This window comes from Enhydra lutris, unplaced genomic scaffold (assembly GCF_002288905.1).
Source record: "Enhydra lutris kenyoni isolate GAN:26980312 unplaced genomic scaffold, ASM228890v2 scaffoldscaffold25, whole genome shotgun sequence".
Lineage (NCBI taxonomy): Eukaryota > Metazoa > Chordata > Mammalia > Carnivora > Mustelidae > Enhydra > Enhydra lutris.
Genome location: NW_019154109.1, coordinates 878,430 through 903,865, shown reverse-complemented (window position 1 = coordinate 903,865; position 25,436 = coordinate 878,430). Strand labels below are relative to the sequence as shown.

Sequence of the window (25,436 nt, the reverse complement as noted above, 5' to 3'; positions counted from 1 at the left end):
ATCCTAACTCTTTAAATGCACCAAATGATAACATTAATGTTTTTGTTTTTGTTTTTAATTTTCCAGTCCTGCCCAAGAGACTTGGTCTAACAGTATAGAAGATAGTTAGCAAATTGTTAACATTTTATTACAGAAATAAATTGCAAACCTGCTTAATATCTACTCCACTCCCCATCCAAATTAGCATGCTATTATTTTCTCTAGTAAATAGTGATTAGATGTAGAGTAGGCAGTGCAGTTGGGTCAATAATAATAAATTATATCCTAATCCCTGGAACCAATGAATGTTACCTTACTTATATGGCCAAAGGGACTTTGCACATGTGATAAAGTTAAGGATCTTGAGGTAGGAATAATTTCTGATTATTCTGAGGGTCTAATTGTGGACCCTCAGTATAATCACAAGCCTCTTTATAAGAGGGAGGCAGAGGGAAATCTGACTACAAAAGAAGAATAGAGATGTGACAATGGAATAGAAGCAAGAGGTTGGAGCAATAGGAGGAAAGGTCATGTGCGTAAGAATGCATGTAGCCTTCAGAAGCTTGAAAAGGCAAAGAAGCTGAGTCATAAACTTGCAGAAGGAATGCAGCTCTCCCGACAACTTGATTTTAGCCCAATGAATTCTGGACTTTTGGCTCCCAGAGCTGTAAGAGAATAAATCTCTGCTATTTTAAGCCACTTAATTGTAATAATTTGTCACAACAGCAATAGGACATTAATACAGTCTGTGTTTTAGAATACTGAAGAACAGATTTAATTCATGTAGTCATAGGTACAAGAACAGATCCATGGGGCACCTGGGTGGCTCAGTGGTTTAAAGCCTCTGCCTTCGGTTTGGGTCATGATCCTGGGGTCCTGGGATCGAGCCCCACATTGGGCTCTCTGCTCAGCAGGGAGCCTGCTTCCTCCTCTCTCTCTGCCAGCCTCTCCGCCTACTTGTGATCTCTGTCTGTCAAATGAATAAATAAAATCTTTAAAAAAAAAAAGAACAGATCCACTACTTAATAGTTAATTTATTTACTTCAGAAATTTCAGTTTATTTATCTATGAGAGAAATAATTATCCCTGCTTAATGAAGTTATTTTAGGATTAGAGGAGATAACAAATGCTATTTTGATTTGCTTGCTTTATTAGTTTTCTATTGGTGCATAACAATGCATTACAAATTTAGCAACTTAAAACAGCACACTTGTATTATTTCACAATTTCTGTAGGAGTCTGAGCCTAGCTTATCTGGCTCCTCTGCACTCCTGTTGAACAAACTGCAATTAAAGTGTCAGCTGGGGCTTCAGTCTCATCTGAGGCTGGACTGGGGAAGAATCTGCTTTCAAACTCATGGTTATTGGTAGCATTGAGTGCTTTGCAGACAGGTGAACTGAGAGCCTCAATTTCTTCTTGGGTGCCAGCTAGAGGCAGCCCTTTGCCCCTTGTCTTGTTGCACCACCCCCTTTTGGAAGCTCACAATGTGGGTGCTTGCTTTTTATCAAAATCAGCAGGGGGACAGTCTTTCAGCAAGAATGGCCTTAACATACTATGTTGCATATCATGCATACGTAATCACATACTCCCATCATCTTTGCTGCACTCATTGATGAGAAGCAAGTCACAGTTCCTGCTTATGGGGAAGGTTATCACCCAAGGAAGCGAACGTTAAAAACATCAAAAGTAGAGATCAACGGGTGACCCTAGGGTCTGCCTACCATGCTTCCTCTGGTATTTGGATCTAGGAAGGGTGCTTATTAAATCTACATATTATTTTTTGTAATTATATGACTAACTCTGATGATAATTTATATCAGGAAGAAGAAATCGATGTCCTCCTCCACCTCTGCCTCTACACTCCAAAATTCAAACATATTCAACAACTTATCGTCATGGAGAAACAGTTCGTATAGAATGTGAACTTAATTTTGAGATACAGGGATCACAAGAAATACGTTGTGAAAATGGAAAATGGACAGAACCTCCAAAATGCATAGGTTAGCAACACCTTAATCAGTTTTCCCTAAAATGAAGTCTGCATGTGTAGCTATACACATGTGAATACAAAATGTCTCTTTTCAGAAGAAAAGGAGAAGACAGCCTGTGGGGACCCACCCATCATTGAGAATGGTACAGCAAACCTGGACTCTACGATTTATTACAATGGGGATAAAGTGGCATATGAATGTAAAAGTGGGTATCATCTCCGAGGATCAACAGAAATAACTTGTAAACGTGGAAAATGGACACGTCCTCCTGAGTGTGTTGGTGTGTATGCTACATTTACCAGCAATAGTTAAGCCTGTTGTTTAAAAATTTTTCATTTTCCTTATTTAATCTATATATTTCTAGCAAGAGACTACTGCTTAAAAAAGTTATAAAACACCCTGATTCAGCACCTACTCTGCTGTTTTTTGGTGTGTATATGAAGCCTTCTGTAGAATTTAGCCCAATGTAAAGAAGTGGGAAACTAAAAAAAATTTTTGAATATACATTAATGCTAAACACTGTTATCTGATCTGTTGACACCAGGACTTCTGAGGTTTAAGTGAAAGCACATAAGTAATAGCTGATTGGGTGACTGGCCATAATCATGATCTACTTCCTCTCCCTTCATGTCCTACAAAGTCATATTAGAGCACTGTGTTCCTGTCTTTAGGTCAGTCCTTCTGGTATTACTTACGTATCTGGCCAGTCTGAACCCTATACCGTGAGCCCTATACCTGTCCCCGGTCTTTTGTTTCACTAACATGCACAACCAGGCTACATTGCCACTCCTGGGTGCTACCCTTCCTGTTACCTTTCTCATTTCTTGATCTCTCCTAGAAAGATCTCCGCAATCATGTTTACTTACGATATTTATTGCATAAGAGAAAAGCTATTAAGGATGCTAAAGAAATGAGAAGAGTAGGAGAAAAACTAAAGAGAGAAAAAGTAGACAATGTCATCCATGGATTGACTGAGATCTGGAATGAAAGGAAAGAGAATTAAAAAATAAAAGTGGGTGATGACAAAGGGTAGTTTTAGAACTGACCATAATCTTCAGGTCATTGTTTACCTTTCTATACATTTTAAGAATATTTGTATCATGATTCCTTCATAAGCAAGAAAACTGACAGATATGCATATGTGTTTTTAGGCAAAACATTTGCTGTTATTCTTACTATGTAAATTTTTAAAATATTTGGTCTGAATAGCATTTTTCTCATTTCTGGAGAATTTAGAAAACAATTGTCCTAAACTATATAATATAAATAACAAGGTACAATAGTATGAGTAACTATATGATATCATTATGTTGTTATAAATTCATATTAATTTTAAAATAACCTCTTTTTTTTAAGAAAATAATGAGAATTGTAAGCCACCACCTGATATAATAAATGGGGCTGTTGTTGATGGATTATTAGCAAGCTACACAACAGGATCCTCAGTAGAATATAGATGCAATGAATATTACTTACTGAGTGGAGCAAAAGTATCTCGTTGTGAACAAGGAAGATGGTCATCCCCACCTATTTGCTTAGGTAAGACAGAGAACACATTGTATTTTTTTTTTAATTTTCCCAGCTATATTGAGATACAATTGGCATATAACATATGAATTTAAGTTATACCATGCAGTGAGTTGACACACATATATGTTTTACAATAAGGTTCATTGACATTCCCTTCACTTCACATAGTCATAGTTGTATCTGTTGTTCTTGTCATTACTATGAGTGCATTTAAGATGTACTCTCTTGGCAACGTTCAAGTATTCAAAATAAAATTGTAAACTATAGTCACCATTATATACGTTAGGTCCCTAGAACTTATTCCTTTTTTAACAACCCATTGAATTTCTTATACCATTATGTTTGTATTTTATGTGATTTTTATATAACATTTTATTGCATGTAAATGATGATTTTTTTCCAAGTGTTTTTCCTTTTCATTTTTGTAAGCAGAAAATCTAATATCAGAGGGTCTAAAACTACATTACTCTTACCTACTATTTTTTAAATTGTGGTAAAATATGAACAACAAAGCCTTACCATGTTAGCCATTTTTAAGTGCACATTTCAGTGGCATTAAGTAGATTCACATTTTAGTGACTGATTATTTTCTCCTAAATGATAGCCTCAGTGTCTCTCTCTATATTGTTCTCAGAATGCATTTGGAGAGAATAATCAATCCATTTCTTTCCTTGGTAGAAGATATTGTTAATAGCTTTCTTGGCTGTCAATTCCTCACTTAAATGGTCACCTTTGTTCTATTTTGTTGAGCAAATAAAAACATATTTGTGATTACTTTAAGTATATTTTAGATTGAAACATAGTGTAATTAACATTAATGATTCAAATGGAGAATGAAGGGAGCTATCTAAATAATTATGTAAGTTGAGATAACTTTCAGAACATAAATATTCACCTTTCATTTCAAGCCTACAAATTTGCCTCAATTTTTTATTTTTTATTTTTTATTATGTTATGTTAGTCACCATATAGCATGTCATTAATTTTTGATGTAGTGTTCAAGATTCATTGTTTATATATAACACCCAGCGCTCCATGCAGTACATTCCTTCCTTAATACCCATCACCAGACGTGGCAATTGCATTACTGGGTATTTACCCCCAAAATACAGATGTAGTGAAAAGAAGAGCCATATGCACCCCAATGTTCATAGCAGCAGTGTCCACAACAGCCAAACTGTGGAAGGAGCCAAGATGCCCTTCAACAGATGAATGGATAAAGAAGATGTGGTACATATATACAATGGAATAGTATTAGCTATCAGAAATGATGAGTACCCAACTTTTGCATCAACATGGATGGGAATCAGCATTGGTGGTATAGTGGTGAGCATAGCTGCCTTCCAACATGGATGGGACTGGAAGAGATTATGCTAAGTGAGATAAGTCAAGCAGAGAAAGTCAATTATCATATGGTTTCACTTACTTGTGGAACATAAGGAATAGGATGGAAGACATTAGGAGAAGGAAGAGAAAAATGAGGAGGGGAAATTGGAGGGGGAGACAAACCATGAGAGACTGTGGACTCTGAGAAACAAGTAAGAGATTTGCCTCATTTTTTAACTTTGCTAGTCAGAATTACATGTAATTGCAATGTTAATTGGTCACTACAGTTGCAATGAACTTGTTACATTGTGACTTTTGCAAATAGGTAATGGTACCATAATCTTTCTCTAAGTTAAAATAAAATCACTTAATTACAAATATTAGCATTTCAAACTATATAAATGCAAATCATTGTTATTTACCAAAAATTGATAAATATATAGAGGCAACTAGAAGAAAACAGAAAATATCAGTAATTTGGGCTGAAACAAATGTTGTTAATGACTTAGACAACAGTTTTCTGAACCTTTTTGTACACACACACATACAAAACCTATTTACAAAGAAATATATGCTGTCACGAGAGGCTATGTAATTCATTTTTTCCCCACAAACTATATTATGAACATGGTTTGATATACCTCTACAATATACATTTTAATGGCTACCTAGTTTTCTGTAACATAGATATGTCATATTAATCACTTTTTGATGGAAGTTTAGTGTGTTTTCAACATTTTTATATTCCAAACAATACATTTTGTACTAAATGTCTGCACTTATAAAAAAATTATATTTTTTAATATTTAAAATTAAGTATATTTATTTCACGTTTGATTTTGTTTTGGGTATCTTTTTTCATATTTTCTGAAAAAGAATTTCTGGATCAAAAAGATCTGGAATTTTAATTATTTTTCTGTTAATTGCTAAATTGTCCTTCAGAAAGTTAATCTGATTTACAACTCTACCATCAGTGGATTAATGTAGTAGTTTCCTTAATCCTTGTCAACTTGAATATTTTAATCATATATTGTTAACCCAACAATTAAAATTATTTTAATTTGGTTTATTTAAGTACTAATCAATTAAGTTTATTTTTATTTGATTTGGTTGATTTAAGTTATATTTGATTTGGCTTGTTTAAGTATTACTCAACTGAGCATTTTTTGATTTTCTAGTGGCCACAGGTTTTTTTTTTTCAGTGACTTTGATTTTTCATTCTTGTAATAAAAGTTTTATTTATATAAATTATATTATTCATTTGACGATGATGCAAGATACAACAATGTCTATTGCGACCATTTTTATTTTCCTTTTATTTTATTTATATTGTGTATATATATATATATTTAAATTTTAAGTCTTTAGCTCTTTCAGCATCTACTTGGTGGTTTCTCTATTCCAAGTCATTCCTAAGCTGCTGTTCTTGTTCAAATTCAAATATGTCTACCTATAACTTTTCTGTTGCCCTCATATTTTCATAGAGGTTTTTGATGCTAAGTTTTTGATGATGTGACTGATAATGCATTGAATGGAAATACAGTCATCTCTGAGGATAAAGACTGGAAAGTTTAAGGAAATCTATCATGCTGTTTCTAGAGAAATTGCCTCTAGACACATAGACTTAGTGCTAATAAATCAAAGCAAATACTGAATGAAGATCATTTACTGTCATCAGGCCAAGAGGCAAAGTTCGGTACATCTTATTTATCCTTAGGAACCACAAGTATTCTCACTACAAATGGGAAAAATGGTGTAATAACAAGCAGAATCTTCCATCTGTGAATTATTGTTCCCGACATTATGAACCTTTTTAACCTCCCAGTACTGATCTTCCCTATCTCATTCTACTCCAGCCACTCTGTCTCCTTGCCCTTCCTCACATAAGCTAAGTATGCTCTCACCTCAGGGCTGTTTCCTTTTCCTGGAACACCCTTCCCTCAGAAAATGCCCTGGTTCACTCATTTGTACAAATACTATTTTTTCCTTAGGCCTATTCCAACCACATAGCTTCAAAGTATAACTTCTCTTACCTCATCCCTTTCTATGCCCCCTCCTCTCCCTCCACTACTCATTTCCCTTCTAATTTATGACATGTGGTTTAAAGATGGCCAGAGATTATAAACCCATATATTTATTATAGCTATTGCTTGTCCTTATGTGTTTCTCCCATTTAGAGGGTATGCTCCATGAGGGTGGGAATCTTTGTTTTGTTCTTTGATGTACCTCAAGTGGTAGGTCTCTCACAAATATTGTACAATAAATACATTTTGTATTTCATGATTTTTTATTTTTTTAAAGATTCATTTATTTATTTTAGAGAGAGAGAAAAGAGTCAGACACTTAACCAACTGAGCCATCCAGGCATCCCTCATGACTTTTATTTTATAGAGAGGAGATCATGCTTAACCTAAGTGACTGTAATATACATTTATATGTATACATATATGTATATATATGTTTTTTACTGAAGTATAGTTGGTACACAATGTTGCATTATTTTGGGGGGTACAGCACACTGATTCGACAAGTCTAAATGTTATGCTATGCACACCACCAATGTAGATACCAACAGTGACCATATAATGTTATTACAATACCATTGACTAAATTCTCTCTGCTGTACCTTTTATCCTCATGACCTATTCATTGTGTAATCAGAAGCCCATCTCTCTCAGTCTCCTTCACCTATTTTGCCCATTCCCATCCTCCCCTCCCCTCTGGCAGCCATCAATTTATTTTCTTATATATGACTTAATTTCTGGGGTTTTTTTGTTTATGCATTTATTTTATGTTTAAGATTCCACATAAAAGCAAATCATATGGTATCTGTCTTTCCATGACTTATTTCACTGAGGATTATACCCTCTAGATACATCCATGTTGTTATAAGTGGCAAGGTTTCATCCTTTTTAATGACTGAGTAATATTCCATTATATGGACACTTGTGTTGCTGCCATATCTTAGTTATTGTAAACAATCCTGCAATAAACATAGGGGTGCATACAGCTTTTGAATTGCTGTTTTCATTTTCTTTGAGTAAATACCCGGAAATGGAATTACTGGATCATATAGTATTTCTATTTTTAATTTTTTGAGGAACCTCCATAATGTTCATCACAGTGGCTGCAGCAATTTACATTCCAACCAACGCAGCATGAGGGTTTTTTTCTTCCTCCACAACCTCACCAACATTTGTGACTTCTCTTTTTGATTCTAGCCATTCTCACAGGTGTGAGGTAATATCTCATTGTGGTTTTGACTTAATTTCCCTGAGAATAAGTGATGTTGAGCATCTTTTCATGTGTCTGTTGGCCATTTATATGTTTTTCTTTGGAAAAATGTCTATTCAGGTCCTCTGCCCATTTTTTTAAATTGGGTTATTTGGTTTTTTGTTGAGTTTTATAACTTCCTTATATATTTTGAATATTAACCCATTATCAGATGTATCCTTTGCAAATACCTCCTCCCATTCAGTGAGTTGCATTTTTGCTTTGTTGATGTTTCCTTTGCTGTGCAAAAGCTTGTTATTTTGGTGTAGTCCCAGTAATTTACATTTGTTTTTGTTTCCCTTGCCTCAGGAGACATATCTAGAAACATGTTCTTAAGGTCAAAGCCAAGGAGATTATTGCCTATGCTTTTTTCTAGGAATTATGTGATTTCAGGTATCACATTTAGGTCATTCATCCATTTTGAGTTAATTTTTGTGTATGGTATAAGAAAGGGGTCCAGTTTCATTCTTTTGCATGTCATCGTCCAGTTTTCCCAGCATCATTTATTGAAGAGCTCTCTTTCTCCGATTGTAATATTCTTGCCTCCTTTGCCATAGATTAACTGACCACATGAGCATGGATTTATTTCTGGGCTCTCTGTTCTCTTCCATAAATCTATGTGTGCATTTTTATGCTAGTATCATACTGTTGTGATTACTTCAGCTTTGTCATATATCTTGAAGTCAGAGATTGTGATACTTCTAGTTTTGTTCTTCTTCCTAAGGATTGCTTTTGTTATTTGGAATCTTTTGTGGTTCCATACAAATTTTAGGCTTACTTGTTCTAGGTCTATGAAAAATGCTATTGGTATTTTGCTAGGAATTGCATTGATCTGTAGATTGCTTTTGGTTAGTATGGACATTTTAACAATATTAACTCTTCCAATCCATAAGCATGGAATGTCTTTCCATTTCTTTGTGTCAGCTTCAATTTCTTTCATCAATATGTTTTGTAGTTTTCACAATACAGGTCTTAACCTCCTTGGTTAAGTTTATCCTTAGGTATTTTATTCTTTTGGCATATTTATAAATAGAATCGTTTTCTTAATTTCTATTTTTGCTACTCTGTTGGCAGTGCATAGAAATGCAGTTGATTTCTGTGTATTAATTTTGATTCCTACAATTTTATTGAATTCATTTTTTTACTTTTAATAGTTTTTTTTGATGGAGTCTTTAGGGGTTTTTGTGTATACTATCATGTCATCTGCAAATAGTGACAGTTCAACTTTTTTCCTTATCAATTTGGATGTCTTTTTTTTCCCTTGATCGCTATGGCTAGAACTTTTAGTGCTTTGTTGAATAAAAGTGTCAAGAATGGACAACTTTGTCTTGATCCTGATCTTAGAGGAAAAGCTCTTCATTTTTACCACTGAGTATGATGTTAGCTATAAGTTTATCATAAGTAGCCTTTATTATGTTGAGGTAGTTTCCTCTAAACCACTTTATTAGTGTTTTTATAATGTCAAATGTTTTTTCTGCATCTACTGAGATGATTATTTGTTTTGTTGATGTGGTGTATCACATTGAATGATTTATGACTGTTGAAACATCCTTGCATCTCCAGAATAAATTTCACTTGATTGTGGTAATTTTTAAAATGTGTTGTTGAACAGTTTGCTAATAATTTATGGAGGATTTTTGCATCTATGTTCATCAGGAATATTGGCATTTAGTTATCTTTGGAGTGTCTGTCTGGTTCTGGTATCATGGTGATCCTGGCCTTGTAGAATGTATTTGGAAGCTTTCCTTCTTCTTTTATGTTTTGGAATAATTTGAGGAGAATAGGTATTAACTCTTTAAATGTTTGGTAGAATTTGCTTATGAAGCCATTTGGTCCTGGACTTTTGTTTGTTGGGAATTTTGTTTTATTACCAGTTCAATACTGTTACTAGTAATTGGTCTGTTCAGATTTTCTATTTCTTCCTGTTTTAGTTTGGAAGATTATAGGTTTCTAGGAATATATCTTTTTCTTCTAGGTTGTCCAATTCGCTGGCGCATAATTTTTGTAGTATTCTCTTATAATCCTTCATATTTCTGTGGTGCCAGTTTTTACTTCTCTTTTGTTTCTAATTTTATTTATTTTTGTCCTTTTTTTCCTGATGAATCTGGCTAAAGGTTTATCAATTTTGTTTTTCTTTTCAAAGAAAGAACTCCTGGTTTCACTGACCTTTTCTTTCTTTCTTTCTTTCTTTCTTTCTTTCTTTCTTTCTTTCTTTCTTTCTTTCTTTCTTTTTTGTCTCTACATCATTTATTTCTACTCTGGTCTTTATTATTTCCTTCCTTCTACTAATCTTGGGCTTTTGTGGGGGAGGTCCCTTTAGGTATAAGGTTAGACTGGGGATTTTTTTGGGTGCATATATGTTTATAATTGTTATATGCTCTTGGAATGATTTATCATTATGATTACATAATGATTCTTTATCTCTTGTTACAGTTTTTGTTTTAGGTCTCTTTTGTCCAATGTAAGTATTGCTACCCTGGTTCTTTTTTTTTATTCCCTTCTATTTGCAAGAGATATCCTTTTGTATCACCTCACTTTAGGTCTAAAGTGCATCTCTTGTAAGCTTAAACAATATCTTTTAATGTTCAAATTAAGTGGTTTTAATTCATAATATAACAATATTAAGAAACGTATAAATTAATTTGATAGCAATAAAGTGTGTATATGTGTGAGGAATTTTAATAATGTAAATGTTAAATATAAAACATTGCTTTTGATACTTGTCAAATTTTTCTTTTAAAAATAAACTTCATACTTATCAAATGAATAAATAATTTAAAATAATATTTTGTTTTACAGAACCATGTACTATTAATGTGGATTACATGTACAGAAATAACATAGAGATGAAGTGGAAGTATGAAGGAAAGGTCTTACATGGAGATTTAATAGATTTTGTATGTAAAGAAGGATATGACTTATCTCCATCAACCTTGTTGTCTGAATTTTCTGTACAATGCAATAGAGGAGAAGTGAGATATCCTTTATGTATTAGAAAAGGTAAAACAGTGCTTTCTGACAATTTCTCAGGTGATTAATACTACCACTTGGGTTCAAAGTATAAGAAAGACCCCACCCAACTTACTACCATCATCTTCTAATCTAGAAATTGGGAACGATCTGATCATGTACAGTAAGCACATACACTTAAATAGGATGACTATGCTGACATCTTTTAATTCCAATAAGTCAGTTTTATAAAGGGAGAAATTAATAGGTCTGATAGATAACTACCAGACTATCAGAAGACTGATCTCCCTAATGTGAACAATCAACACCAGTGGAAAACATTGCTTTTCTGGGGGTTTGGTGGAGAGTATTCTTTCAGAAGAGGGCTTGATGCAGATTGAAAGACTCTATGTGCTCCTTGGATATGGCACTATTGCTTTTAATAAGAAAATAATTTTTAATAAGAAAAAATATTAGAGAAAAATTTTTTTCTTTAATAAAGAAAAAATACATATAGAAAGCATGGCTTCAAAGGGGTTTCATACATTTTCACTTTTGACTTAATAAAAAGGGAAAAATAAAATCACAGTTATTATTATTATTATTTTGCCAGTTTTAAATGTTTTTCAGTTTTATAATATGAGATTCTAATTGCAATCATCAATTTTATATACAAAGTTATTATAGAACTATGCTCTCAATACTTAAAATTTGACAGACATCTTAAAAATGCTTTTACATGAAATATCTCATTTTATTCCTTTTAAAAAATATTTATTTATTTTAGAGAGAGAGAGAGAAAGAGAGCATGAGTAGGGGTTGGGGGTAGGAGGGGCAGAGGGAGAGAAATCCTCAAGTAGACTCCATGCTGAGCATGTACCTGAGGTGGGGCTCAATCCCACACCCCTGAGATCATGAACTGAGCCAAAATCAAAAGTCAGTGTTTAGCCATCTGAGCCACCCAGTCATCCCTACCTTATTTTATTTCGATAGTAATTATCAAAGTATTGGATGCTTATCATAGAAATTCATTGTATGCTTTTAAAATCTTTTTTTTTCAGAATCTAAAGGAGTGTGTGCATCTCCTCCACTTATTAAAAATGGAGTCATAATTAGTTCAAGATTAGAAATCTATGAAAATGGTTCCTCGGTAGAATACAAGTGTTTTGATCACCATTTTCTTCAGGGGTCTAAGGAGTCCTATTGTTTAGAGGGAGTGTGGACTACACCACCATCGTGTTTAGGTGTGTACTGTGAACTATTCACCTATTTAATAAAATAAAACCATATTTTTTCACTTTCTCTTTTCTGTTAGTTGATATAATACTATTATAATGCTTAATTTGCAATATTTGTGTATCAGTGTGCCTACCTCATCACTGGTTTCTGTTCTTTCCTGTAGATCATAAATAACTATAGTCCATCTTGCCCTAACAAATATTTATTAAATACAAACCATATACCAATACTGTTGTTTTATGGGCTAAAAGATGAATAAGTCATGGTGATGTGAGTATATATATATTAACAATTATTATTCAGTGTGATTGGTGCTATAATAGAAATCATGAGGGCAATGAGGAAGCAAAGATAGAAAGTTGTTCTAAGGCAAGTTATGCCTTATTAGTGAAACATTTGAATAGAAGTAACAGTATCTACCAAGATTCTCAGGAGGCATTAAAAAAGCATTTCTTTAAATAAAAAGAAAATATTTTTTGTTTCTGTATCTGACTTATTTACTATCTTATTTTACCAACTTGGACTTGAGTACAATACTGAGTAGAAGTAGTGGGTATCTTGTTTCCCAATCTCATAAGTAAAACTTTCAACAATTCATCTTTAGTTACAGTGTTATAAATACTTTAAAATCAAACTTAAAATGTAGAAAGCTTTAATTTCTATTTTTCTAAGAGGTTTTTTTTTTTAATCTTCAGTGAATGTTTAATTTTAGCACTATCTATTGAAATAATCATATTATTACTTTTTCCCCCTGGAATTATATTGCTTCTTTTTGAATGTTAAAATATAATTACATTCCTACAATAAATCACACTTGGTTGTGATGAATTATGCTTTTTATATATTGTTGGATTTTTTTTTAATTTTATTTTTTATAAACATATAATATATTTTTATCCCCAGGGGTACAGGTCTGTGATTCATCAGGTTTACACACTTCACAGCACTCACCATAGCACATACCCTCCCCAATGTCCATAACCCCAGCCCCCCAACCCCCCTCCCCCCATCAACCCTCAGTTTGTTTTGTGAGATTAAGAGTCACTTATGGTTTGTCTCCCTCCCAATCACATCTTGTTTCATTTACTCTTCTCCTACCCCCTTAACCCCCCATGTTGCATCTCCTCTCCCTCATATCAGGGAGATCATATGATAGTTGTCTTTCTCCGATTGACTTATTTCGCTAAGCATGATACCCTCTAGTTCCATCCACGTGGTCGCAAATGGCAAGATTTCATTTCTTTTGATGGCTGCATAGTATCCCATTGTGTATATATATCACATCTTCTTTATCCGTTCATCTTTTGATGGACATCTAGGTTCTTTCCATAGTTTGGCTATTGTAGACATTGCTGCTATAAACATTTGGGTGCACGTGCCCCTTCGGATTACTACGTTTGTATCTTTAGGGTAAATACCCAGTAGTGCAATTGCTGGGTCATAGGGTAGTTCTATTTTCAACATTTTGAGGAACCTCCATGCTGTTTTCCAGAGTGTATTGTTGGATTTTTATTTGCTTATATTTTTCTTAGAAGTTTTCCATCTATTTTCATGAGAGAGATCAGTCTGTTGTTTTCCTTTTGGGTTTGGTATGGTTTCTACTACCCTCATATGGTGAACTGGTAAGTTCCCTATTTCTCAATTCTCTGGAATTTGTTAAGATTGGCACCATTTCTTCCTTAATAATTATAATAATCCACCAAACATGCCATTTGAGCATCAAGTTCTCTTGAGGAAAGATCCTGACAGCTGTCAGTTTTGGTAGGGTGGTTTATAGAAATTTGTCCATAATATCTAAATTGTCAAATTTGTTGACATAATGTTATTCGCAGCATCCTTTTACATTCTTCTTAATGCCTTTAGTGATGTGTCATTTATTTTTACTGCTATTAAGCTGTATCTCTTTCTTTCTTGACATGTCTTGCTAAGCGTCTTTTATTTATTTATTTTTTTTAGAAGTTTGGGTTTTTTTTTTTTTTTTTAAGATTGATTGACTGATTGATTGACAGCGGGGTGGGAGATCACAGGAAGAGGGAGACAGGAAGCAGACTCCCACTGAGCCTGGGGCTCAACCTAGGGCTCCATTTCAGGACCCAGAGATCATGCATGACCTGAGCCAAAACTAAGAATTGACCAGTTCACTGACTGAGCCACAGAGGCACCCTGGTCTATAACTTTTATTAGGCCTTTCAAACAACTAATATTTGCATTTGTTACCCTTTCATCAAATGTTGCTTACTATTTTAATAATTTATATTCTTATCATTATTTCCTCTCTTCTGATTTCTTAAATTTATTTTATTACTCATAGCATTTTAGGTGGATACTTAGATTACTGATATTCAGCCTTTGTTTTTTTAAAGATTTTTAAAGAAAGTTTAATTTAATTTGTTAAGGAAGCTTAAGGATATAAATTTCCCACTGAGCCTAACTTTAACTTTATCCCCACACATTTTTATGTTCTGGAATTTTATTATTATTCAGCCATTCAGTTAAAAAAAAGTGATACCCATTTTGATATCCTGTATTCAGTCTGAGTTATATAGAATTGTGGTTTTTAGTTTCTAAACATTGGAAATTTTTCTAGTTTCCTTTTGTTATTGATTTCTAATTTGAATCCATTGAGACACACTTTGAATTATATCAATCTTTTAAAATTCATTGATATTTACTTTATTACAAGCATGTATTTATTGTAGGTACACATTCTTTTGTACTTGAAATAAACTAATAAACTGTGGTTATTTTTGGATTCACTGTTGCTTCATATATGTCGGTTGAATTTTGTTTTTTATTAAGTTCATTCATATCTGTGCTGATTTCTGTCTGTTTTTCTATCAGTCACCAAAAGAAGTATGTTAAAATCCCTTATACTCTGAGCATTTAAAAACATTCCTCATATTAGTTCTTTCAATTTTTGCTTTTGTATTTTTATACTATCCTACTAGGTCCACACAAATTGAAGCATATTAAATCTTGGTGTACTGACCCTGCATAATTTTAAAAGAGTCCTCCTTTATCTATACTAATACTTTTTGTTTGTTTTTGCCCGAAGATTCCTTACCTATACAAGCTTCAACAAGTACATTTTTTCATTCTTTAACTTTAAACATTTTGGTTTTTTATAAGCAATATATAGTTATTTATTTTAAAGCATACTTATTTAGTCTGACAGTCTTTCTCTGTATAGTATTTGCCCATATACATGTTAATATAAGTGCTGATATATTTGGTTTATAGTTACCATCTTACTATACTAGATATATACCCTATCTGTTCTTTATGCTTCTCTCTCTCTCTCTCTCTTCCCAGTAAATCAGTTTTTTTCATGCCATTTCTCTCTCTACTAGCTTGTCGATTACACTTTCTTCTTGGCTTCCTTTCACTATTTTCACAGAGATTACATAATTCAACCAAGACTTATTACATTTAGATATAAGTTAGTACTTACACCACCTCTCCAAGCCCCAGAAAACTTCAGCTTGATTTACCCTTCCCACTTTTTGTATTACTGTGTCATGCATTTTCGCTCTACATGTAGTTTAAGTCCCGAAGATACGATGAATATTACATTATCCAGAAATATTCTTTAAGATTTGTCGATATGTTTTTCAGTGATTTGTTTCTCATCTTCTCCTGTTTGCTACTATTTCTGATTGAGATTATTTTGCACATGCCTGAAAAGTATTATTTCTTTATTATTTTCTCAGTATTTGTTTGCCTGAAAACTTTTGAAGAGTAATTTTATCAGAGATAGAATTCTAGTTTGGCCTCTTTTTCCTTCCCTGCTTTAGATGTCATTTTATCCTTTTCTGCATTTCATAGTTTTTGTTAGTTAATGCCAACTTTTTAAGGATTTTATTTATTTATTTGTTAGGGAAAGAGAGAAGGAGAGAGACACAAGCAGGGGAAGTGGCAGGCAGAGGGAAAAGAAGGCTCCCCGCTGAGCAAGGGGCCCCATGCTGTGCTCAATCCCAGGACCCTGGGATCATGACCTGAGCTGAAGGCAGATGCTTAACTGACTGAGCCACCCAGGCATCCCAGTCAATGCAATTCTTACTGGTATTTCTTTGAAACTAAGTTTCTTTTTGTACTCCGCTGATTTTGAGATTCTTTTCCCCTTTATTTTCCATAGGCTATTTATGCGGGGCCTTGATGTGTGTTTCTCAGAGCATTTCATTCTTTTTCTTTTTATTTAAGATTTTATTTATTTATTTTTGCAAGAGAGAGAGAGAGGGAGAGAGAGAGCATGTGCATGAATGGGGGTGGGGGGCAGAGGGAGAAGTGGACTCCCCACCAGGCAGGGAGCCTGATGCAAGACTCGATCCCAGGACCCTGGGATCAGGACCTGAGCCAGAGGCAGATGTTTAACTGACTGAGCCCCCCAGGCACCCCTGAGCATTTCATCCTTCAAGTTGGTAGCACTTCTTGTAACTGTTGCTTGATGCTTTTCATTACCTTTAGTATTTTAATCTTCTTTGTTCCCATTTGGTAGTTTCTACTGATACATCTTACAATTCACTAATCCTTTCTTGAGATGTGTCCAACCTGCTTTAAACTCCTCTACTGAGGTCTCAATATTGTTGTATTTCTAGAATGCCTGCTTTATGCTTTTTTTTTTCTTTTTGTAGATTTCAGTTGGCTGATGAAAGACTTTATCTTAACATCTATTTCTTTACCATGTTACTCACACTTATCTTTAAGTCCTTGCCTGCAAACTCCATTATCTGGATCATCTGTAGGCCTATTTTGATTTCTAGCCTAATCTTTTGCTATTTCTGTTAACAGTTGATTGAATATCAAATAGTATGTATGGAAAATTTTAAAAACCTGAAACAATGATGTTCATCTGGCTCCAGAGAATACTCATCTCTTCTTTTGGCTGATAGTGTAGGGGAAGTTGGTCTCAATCTAATTAGATTTGCAGTTTTTTCTAAGCTTATTTTCAGACCTTTGTTTGTTCCTACTAATAGAACATAACCCTGCAGGTTTCTTCATTAAGAGTTTGATGTTTATACCAAGGTTCCTCCTTCTTGACTGGCTTTCATATTACTGGGAGACTGCCAAAAAAAACTTTATGTGTCTTTTCATTCACTTTCTGCTTGGCTCTTTATCCTCTCTTTTTGCACAAGTCAAGAATAGGCAGATGCTTCAAGAGAAAAGCCAGTATCACGTTCGTTTTCTGTACCTCCCATTCTTCTGGGTTCTTGACCACTCAGATCCTGGCCGTCATGGCTGACCAAAACTTCCATTTTTCTATCCCCAACAACATGAGATTTCCAAAAGCTCTGCAGCTCCATGTTTGCTGTTGACCATTCTCTACAATTTCTCAACTCATGCTGAGAATCAACAAATGCCCCAAGAGGAAGATGCCTCTCGGAGGAGGTTTTCCCAGAACCTTAGCATCTGAAGGAGCTTTTTCCAGAACCTTAACATCTGAAGGAGCTTTTTCCAGAACCTTAGCATCTTGAGTGCCTTGGAAATGCTCTAATTCTGTGAAATACTGGCTTCATGTCTGTTTTCATATTTTCTAGTTTTAGTAGAAGTGCCGGTCTGATGTAGACTATTCTGTCATAGCTGAGAACAGAAGGTCCATGAATTAATTTTTAACTTTTTTTAAAATTAAAATTTCATGTTTTGTAGAACCATAAGATTTTAAATTGTAGTACTATTTGACCTAATTTTCAAACATATTTTGCAGTGACTATATTCTCTTAGAGTCTTTCTGATTATTCTTCTTCATTTTTATTCTGTCTATAAAACATCTAGCACAACATCTGACACTTAGGGATTCAATAAATACTTACCAAAAATATTGAATGAAGGAGTTTGTAAATGTATTACAGTTGTATGATTCATATGCTGTATTAGCAACTCTGAACCTTTAGCCTTTTTCGGGACCTACTCTTTGGTGTTATGGCAGCCAGGAGGCAAATAAGGACAGAAACTCCATTTTCTGAAATAACTTGTTATTTCATTTTACATTCATTATTATTATTTCATTGTTTCATTAATCATTATTTCATATTATTTCACTGTTATTTCATTTTACATTCCTGTTAGTTCTAAGATGTGTCAAGATAATTTTCTTCTTTTTATTTTTTCAGAGCCTTGCACATTATCTCTTGTTGAAATGGAAAATAATAATTTACTCCTAAAGTGGGATTTTGATGATAGACCATATATTTTCCATGGCGAGTATATTGAGTTTCTTTGTAAGAGAAATACATATGTAGCTGACCTCTCTATTTTTGGATCTGAACTCAGAGTGCAATGTGACAGAGGGCAGTTAAAATATCCAACATGTATTCACAGAGAAAGGTAAGAAGAAGCTTCTGCCTACAATTATCTTCTTCAGATTGTTATTCAAGAGGTTCTTTATATTATAAATTTAAGAAATATTAGGTTTTACAAAACTACTTCATGGTCATTATATAGAAAAAAATAATTTCACTTTTTAAGCCAAATGAACTCCTAGAAGGATTAATTAATTCACAAAGTCAAAAAGTTTTCATATTTGTGACACTTTGACAGTTTGGCAAATAAATTGATTTATATGTACAATATTTAAATATGGAAAAATTAACCTATGTTGATATAGAATATTACATTTTCTCCACTTCCTAGTATATGTCCAAGTATAAATTGTAAAGATGGGAAACAAAGTTGCACAAATCTTTCTATTGATAGAAGAGCATATTAATAACAATGATTAAAATTAAGTCATTTTCAGGAACATATGCCTGTGTAAGAGCTTGGAAACTCTAAAATGTTTCCTCATATGGTAATTTAAAAATACATATTTTATACTTTTTTATTTTTCTTTTCCTCCTTTTTTGGTTTTTATTAGAGTATAAATTATGCACAATATTACATTAGTTTCAGGTATACAGGTATATAACCCTATTGTTATGCTATGCTCACCACAAGTATAGCCATCATCTGCCACCATTCAATGCTAGTATAATACCATTCACTATATTTCCTGCACTGTACCTTTTATTCCCATGATGTACTTGTCCCATAACTGGAAGCCTGACTCTCTCACTTGGTCCCCTTTTCCCATTTTGCCCATCCTTCTATCTTCCTACTCTCTGGCAACCATCAGTTTGTTCTCCATATTTATAGATCTGTGTCTGCTTTTTGTTCTTTGTTTTGTTTTCTTAGATTCCACATATAGTGAAATCATATGGTATTTGTTTTTCTGTCTGACTTATTTAAAGACCTGAATAGCCAAATCAATCTTGAGAAAGAAGAACAAAAATGGAGGTATTGCTATTGTAGAGTTCAAAATATACTACAAAGCTATAGTAATCAAAATAGTATGGTACTGGAATAAAAATAGACACATAAAAAAATAGACACATAGATAAATGGAACAGATTAGAAAGCCCAGAAATAAACCCATACTTTTTAAAAAAGATTATTTATTTATTTATTTGACAGAGAGAGAGATCACAAGTAGTCAGAGAGGCAGGCAGAGAAATGTGGAGTGAAAAAGACTCCCCACTGAGCAGAGAGCCCAATGTGGGGCTTGATCCCAGGACCCTGGGATCATGATCTGAGCCAAAGGCAGAAGCTTTAACCCACTGAGCCACGCAGGCACTCTGTAAAGCCATACTTTTATATGGTCAATTAATCTATGCCAAAGGGAGCAGGGATATACAATGGAGAAAAGAAGTCTTTCAATAAATGGTGTGAGGAAACCTGGACAACCACATGCAAAAGAATGAAACTGGACCACTTTCTTACATGATATACACACACACAAAACTTCAAAATGGGTAAAAGACCTAGAAGAAAACAGGTAGCAATCTCCTTGTCTTTGGCCTTAGCAACATTTTTCTAGATATGTCTCCTGAGGAAGAAAAACAAAAGCAAAAATAAACTACTGAGACTATATCAAAACAAAAACGTCTGCATAGCAAAGGAAACAACCAACAAAACAAAAAGACAACCGACTGAATGGGAGAGGATATTAGGAAAAGACATATCTGATAATGGGTTAATATCCAAAATATATGAAGAATTTTATTTTTTTTTAAGATTTATTTATTTATTTGAGAGCAAGAGTGAGTGCAGAGGGGAGGGGGAAAGGAAGAGAATCCCAAGCCAAATCATCGCTGATCATGGGGCCTGATGTAGGGCCGATTCTGTGACTCTGAGCCAAAACTGAGTGTTGGGCCCTCAAGTGGCTGTGCTGCCTAGGTGCCCCAATATATGAAGAACTTTAACCTCCACCTCCCAAATGGGCTACAAGGATGGCTAAGTCAGTTAAGTGTCTGACTCCTGATTTTGGCTCAGGCCATGATCTCATGATTGAGATGGAGGCCCACGTCAGGCTCCATGCTCAGTGCGAGTCTGCTTAAGAGTCGTTCCCTGTCCCTAGCCCCTCCCCACATGCTCACGCTCTCTCTCTCTCTCAAAATAAATAAATACCCAAATAATTCAATTAAAAAGGGGGCAGAGGACATTTTTCTAAAGAAGACATGTAGATGGTCAACAGACAGATGAACAGACAAAAAGACACTCAACATCACTAATCAGGGAAATGCAAATCAGAACCATGAGATATCACCTTCCACTTGTCAGAATGGCTAGAATCAAAAAGACAGGAAATAACAAGTGTTGGCAAGGATGTGAGGAACAAGAAACCTTCGTGCCCTGTTGGTGGGAATGTAAATTGGTACACCCACTATGGAAAACAGTATGGAAGTTCCTAAAAAAATTAAAAAATAGAAATACTATATGATCCAATAATTCTACTTCTGGGTATTTACCCAGTGAAAACAAAAACAGTAATTCTAAAAGATATATGCACCCCTTTGTTTACTGAAGCCTTATTTATAATAGCCAGGATATGAAAGCAGTCCAAGTGCTATTGATAGATGAATGGATAAAGAAGATGTAGGATATTATATATACAATGGAATATTATTCAACCATAAAAAGGATGAGATCTTGCCATTTGTGACAACATTGGTGGACCTAGAGGGTTTTATGCTAAATGAAATAAGTCAGACAGAAAAACAATAATGCTGTTTTATATTTCTTGATGAATGAAATATAATCTTGTCTTTAGTAAAATATTACAATAATATAATAAAATGATGTAAATCACTTTAGAGGATCGGGATTTTGAGACTTTAAAAGATACAGTATTAAATGGAAATTATACTTTATGTCTGATTAAGAATATTATAAAATTAGGGGTGCCTGTATGGCTCAGTCAGTTAAGCATCTGCTTTTGGCTCAGGCCATGATCCCAGGGTCCTGGGATCAAGCCCTGCATCGGCTTCCTGCTCAGTGGGAGTGTGCTTCTCCCTCTGCCCTTCCCCCTGCTCATGCTTGCACTTGCTCTCTATCTCTGAAATACATAAATAAAATCTTTTTTTAAAAAAGAATATTATAAAAATAACTCATGGTAAAGTGTATGTGTTCTAATCATGAACCATGAACTATATGAACAACATAGGGACAACTTTTTAATACTTTAAACAGTCTATAAAAACATTCATAAGACACACATGGGTGGAAAACTTTAAAAATTTTTAACTATGGTAAAATCAGGATAGAAAAATTTTATGTGTATTTAAGTGTTTTGGTGTATCTTGGATTTCTCATTTCAAAAAGAAAAAGAGGTAAGTAATTTAGAAAAAATTGTTTAAAAAATGGTATTACTGTATCAAATACAGTTGAGATTTGAGATTTGAAAAAGGAATTGGTGGTAAATTTACCAAGTCTGTCTACTTGCTTTTATCAATAACTAACTAAAACAATGACTAATTATATGAAATGTTGAAGAGCTAAGTTATAATAAATACTTGACCAAAAATGGTGCTTATTTCAAAAAATCTCTCTTCCTTCCTTTCTCTTTGTCATCAAGGATGCTGTCTTATCAACAACACTTCAGGACATAAAAATGTATGACAGAAAGAAGAATAGTATATCAACACATCGTAAAATCCTTTATAAAACATAATTTTTAGAAGAAAAAATTACAAATCTCTAAGTTTTAACTTGCTTGAAGATTTGAATCTAACTTGTCTATGTTGAACATTTTTTATTTATAAATAAGCCAGAACATGTCTCCTTTCTAATTTGACTGATCTGACATGTAACCTAACCTTTATGGCATGCTTTCCCTCTGTTAAAAAGATTGATCTACATGTTAAAATATTTGTTTCCTAATATCCATTCATTGTGCTATATTGTTGCCTTCAAGATATTTGTTTTTATGATATTCACTAATATTAGAGTTTTCTGGTAATTTTAATTCAATCTTTATATCAATACTAAAGAACCAAACACACTAGAGATAAGAAATGTACATCATAGGGGCGCTTGGGTGTCTCAGTCGTTAAACCTCTGCCTTTTGGCTCAGATCATGATCCCAGGGTCCTGGGTCGAACCGCCTCAGGGTCCCTGCTCAGCAAGAAGCCTGTTCTCCCTCTTCCACTCCCCCTGCTTGTGTTCCCTCTCTCGCTGTTTCTCTCTCTGTCAAATAAATAAATAAAATCTTCAAAAAAAAAATAAACAACTATACATCATATTGGAGAATTTATTGTATTAAATATGGAAAAGACTGCCCTTCACACTTTCTAAATGTAAAAAACTTTAAAAATTAACGTAGTATTAATTTCAAGGTTAATAATAATAATGGTGAACTATCCATATCTTAAAATGTTGCCCAAAGAATGTGACAAAAGAAAGAATAACCCTTCCCATTTTTATATTTTACTCTTTCAAGTAATATTTTTAAGTTAAGGAATTATTGGAATGATGCAGATTATAATATCAAAAATCAGTCCTGCAAGCAACAAAGCCTGAGAGTGTCAATATTACCGAGGTCTGTTGAAGACTTCAAAGAGTCACACTGTCGCTTTTTAGTTTGAAGTAACAGTCATACTTCCATTTGTTATTAGGGTTCATGCATAAGCATATGTAATAGCACTACTAGGGTACTAGGACCCCTAGTAAGACAGGTTGTTGTTACTAGAATAGCACATTTTCTTAACTGGGAGCTAATCAGTTCACCTAACTCAAGACCTTCTCAATATGATGACAATTTTCTACAATTACAATTTTCTAATGAAAGACAACTGGACCTAACCGTGGATTAAATATGAATTCATTCAGTGTTAAACGTGTGTATTTCAGAATTGTCCTTGAGTTCATAATCATTCTTTCACTATTCTAGTAGTTATTATCCACAGCGGATCCCATAAAATTGAAATTTGATTGAAATTAAATATCAACAGAAAAGGGTTAATCATTTTCAATTAATCAATCAACCCATTAATACACAATATTGAGCACCGGCTCTATCCCAGAAGACAGAAGATTTGCTCAAGGTGGGTAACTCTCTTGGGACTAAGTATTTAGTATTGTCATGTCTTCTCATTGTGAAATCTACCGATTTTTATATATGGAGGGGGAATCTAAAAATATTTTGTGAGCCGTGTGGCTCATGAGCTGTCAATTAGTAAACCAAATGCTAAATAAATGAATGTGAGAAAAATGCAACACAGGAAACATGTACAGAGTAAATGTGCATGGTGACATGGAGGAGGAGGAAATTAACTTGTTAGAGGGTCTGTTGGAAGCTTCCCAGGAAAAGCCTGAGGTCCACCAGCCTAGAGAAGATATGCTACAGAGAGGGGATGGCACACACTAAGTCAAATATTAAGCATGTGCCCTAGGCTAGGCATCTGCTGAGCACTAGTGATAAAACAGGGAGTAAGACACATTGTTTCTGTTGTTGTGGATCACGTGCCCTGATGGGAGAGGAAGATGTTGACCAAATCCTCACAAGATGGCGTCTATCAGGAAAGACACTCTCTTTGTTAGGGAACACCAGGGGGTGCAGCCCGGTCCCAGAGGATGCTCGAGAAAGGCTTCCCTGAGGAAGTGATATATAAGCTGAGCCTTGAAGGGAGAAAAGAAAATATTTAGGGTGAGGGAGGCTTATGTGGAAAACATATGCAGAGAACACGATGTTTCTAAGAAGCTAGTAAATAGCCCATGTGGATTGAGTGGAAAAGAGTGAAGGAGGGAGTGGAACCAGTTAAACCTGGAGAGACTGGGGTCCTGTGATGAAGGCCTTTGTAGCCCAAACTAAAGATATTGGAAGTCACTGATTGAAATGAGATGTTTATAGCAATTGCTAAAAAGACAGCACTGAGTGCCGTAAGGAGAGACTGGGCTGAAGTAGGGGTAGGGACATAGGCATAGCGAAACTACTTTCTTTTAAAATTAATTTATAATATATTATTTACCCCAGGGGTACAGGTCTGTGATTTATCAGTCTTACACAATTCACAGCACCCACCATAGCACATACCCTCCCAATGTCCCATCACCCAGCCACCCCATCTCTCCCACCACTCCACTCCAGCAACCCTCAGTTTCTTTCCTGAGATTAAGAATCTCTTATGGGGGGCACCTGGGTGGCTCCGTTGTTGAGCGTCTGCCTTCGGCTCGGGTCATGATCCCAGGGTCCCGGTATGGAGCCCTGCATTGGGCTCCCTGCTCAGTGGGAGGCATGCTTCTCCCTCTGCCACTCCCGCTGCTTGTGTTCCCTCTCTTGCTGCATCTGTCTCTCTGTCAAATAAATAAATAAAATCTTTTTTTAAAAAATCTCTTATGGTTTGTCTCCCTCTCTGGTTTCGACTTGTAGGGAAACCACTTTCAAGAAAAGAATGCCATCATCCAAGCGAAATATGATGGCAATTGACACTGGAGGCTGTTGGGGATGGTCATGAAAAATATATGGCCACCGGCTGACCTGGAGTTGGACCCCAGCTCCTCACTCCCTCCCTGTCCTTGGAATGTCGATTCCTTTGCCTTTCCCACCCCCAGAGGTTACTCCAAAGACTCAGATAGACAGTCATGTGGTATTGAGAACACCTGCATGGTATGCATGACGGAACCTAGTTAAGACCTCTATATAAACTTCAAGATCTGATGAGCAGGTACCGGGACCTTGTCATCTTGCTGCTGCCCAAGGCAAGCCTCATATGTAAGTTCCCTTTGTTTATTACACCTGCCACCTACCCACCTGGGGTAGGTGGGTCTTTCCTTAGTTTCTCCCTGCCCTCTGAGTGCAGGGGCCAGTTTCAGATTATACCTGGGAAACTCCTGGGAGGG

At 34.7% G+C, this 25,436-nt stretch overlaps 1 protein-coding gene across 1 annotated transcript in view; it reads left to right on the top strand.

Moving 5' to 3' along the window:
• The window catches only part of LOC111151135 (coagulation factor XIII B chain), a 32,463-nt gene extending 9,866 nt beyond the window's left edge, over positions 1 to 22,597 (top strand). The window contains exons 6-12 of the mRNA XM_022508922.1: positions 1,800 to 1,979; positions 2,065 to 2,250; positions 3,327 to 3,509; positions 10,899 to 11,099; positions 12,110 to 12,292; positions 18,395 to 18,608; positions 22,174 to 22,597. Coding sequence (XP_022364630.1) covers positions 1,800 to 1,979; positions 2,065 to 2,250; positions 3,327 to 3,509; positions 10,899 to 11,099; positions 12,110 to 12,292; positions 18,395 to 18,608; positions 22,174 to 22,207 — 1,181 coding nt within the window. The 3' untranslated portion in view covers positions 22,208 to 22,597. The remainder of the gene's footprint in view (positions 1 to 1,799; positions 1,980 to 2,064; positions 2,251 to 3,326; positions 3,510 to 10,898; positions 11,100 to 12,109; positions 12,293 to 18,394; positions 18,609 to 22,173) is intronic.
• The last annotated feature ends 2,839 nt before the right edge of the window (positions 22,598 to 25,436 follow it).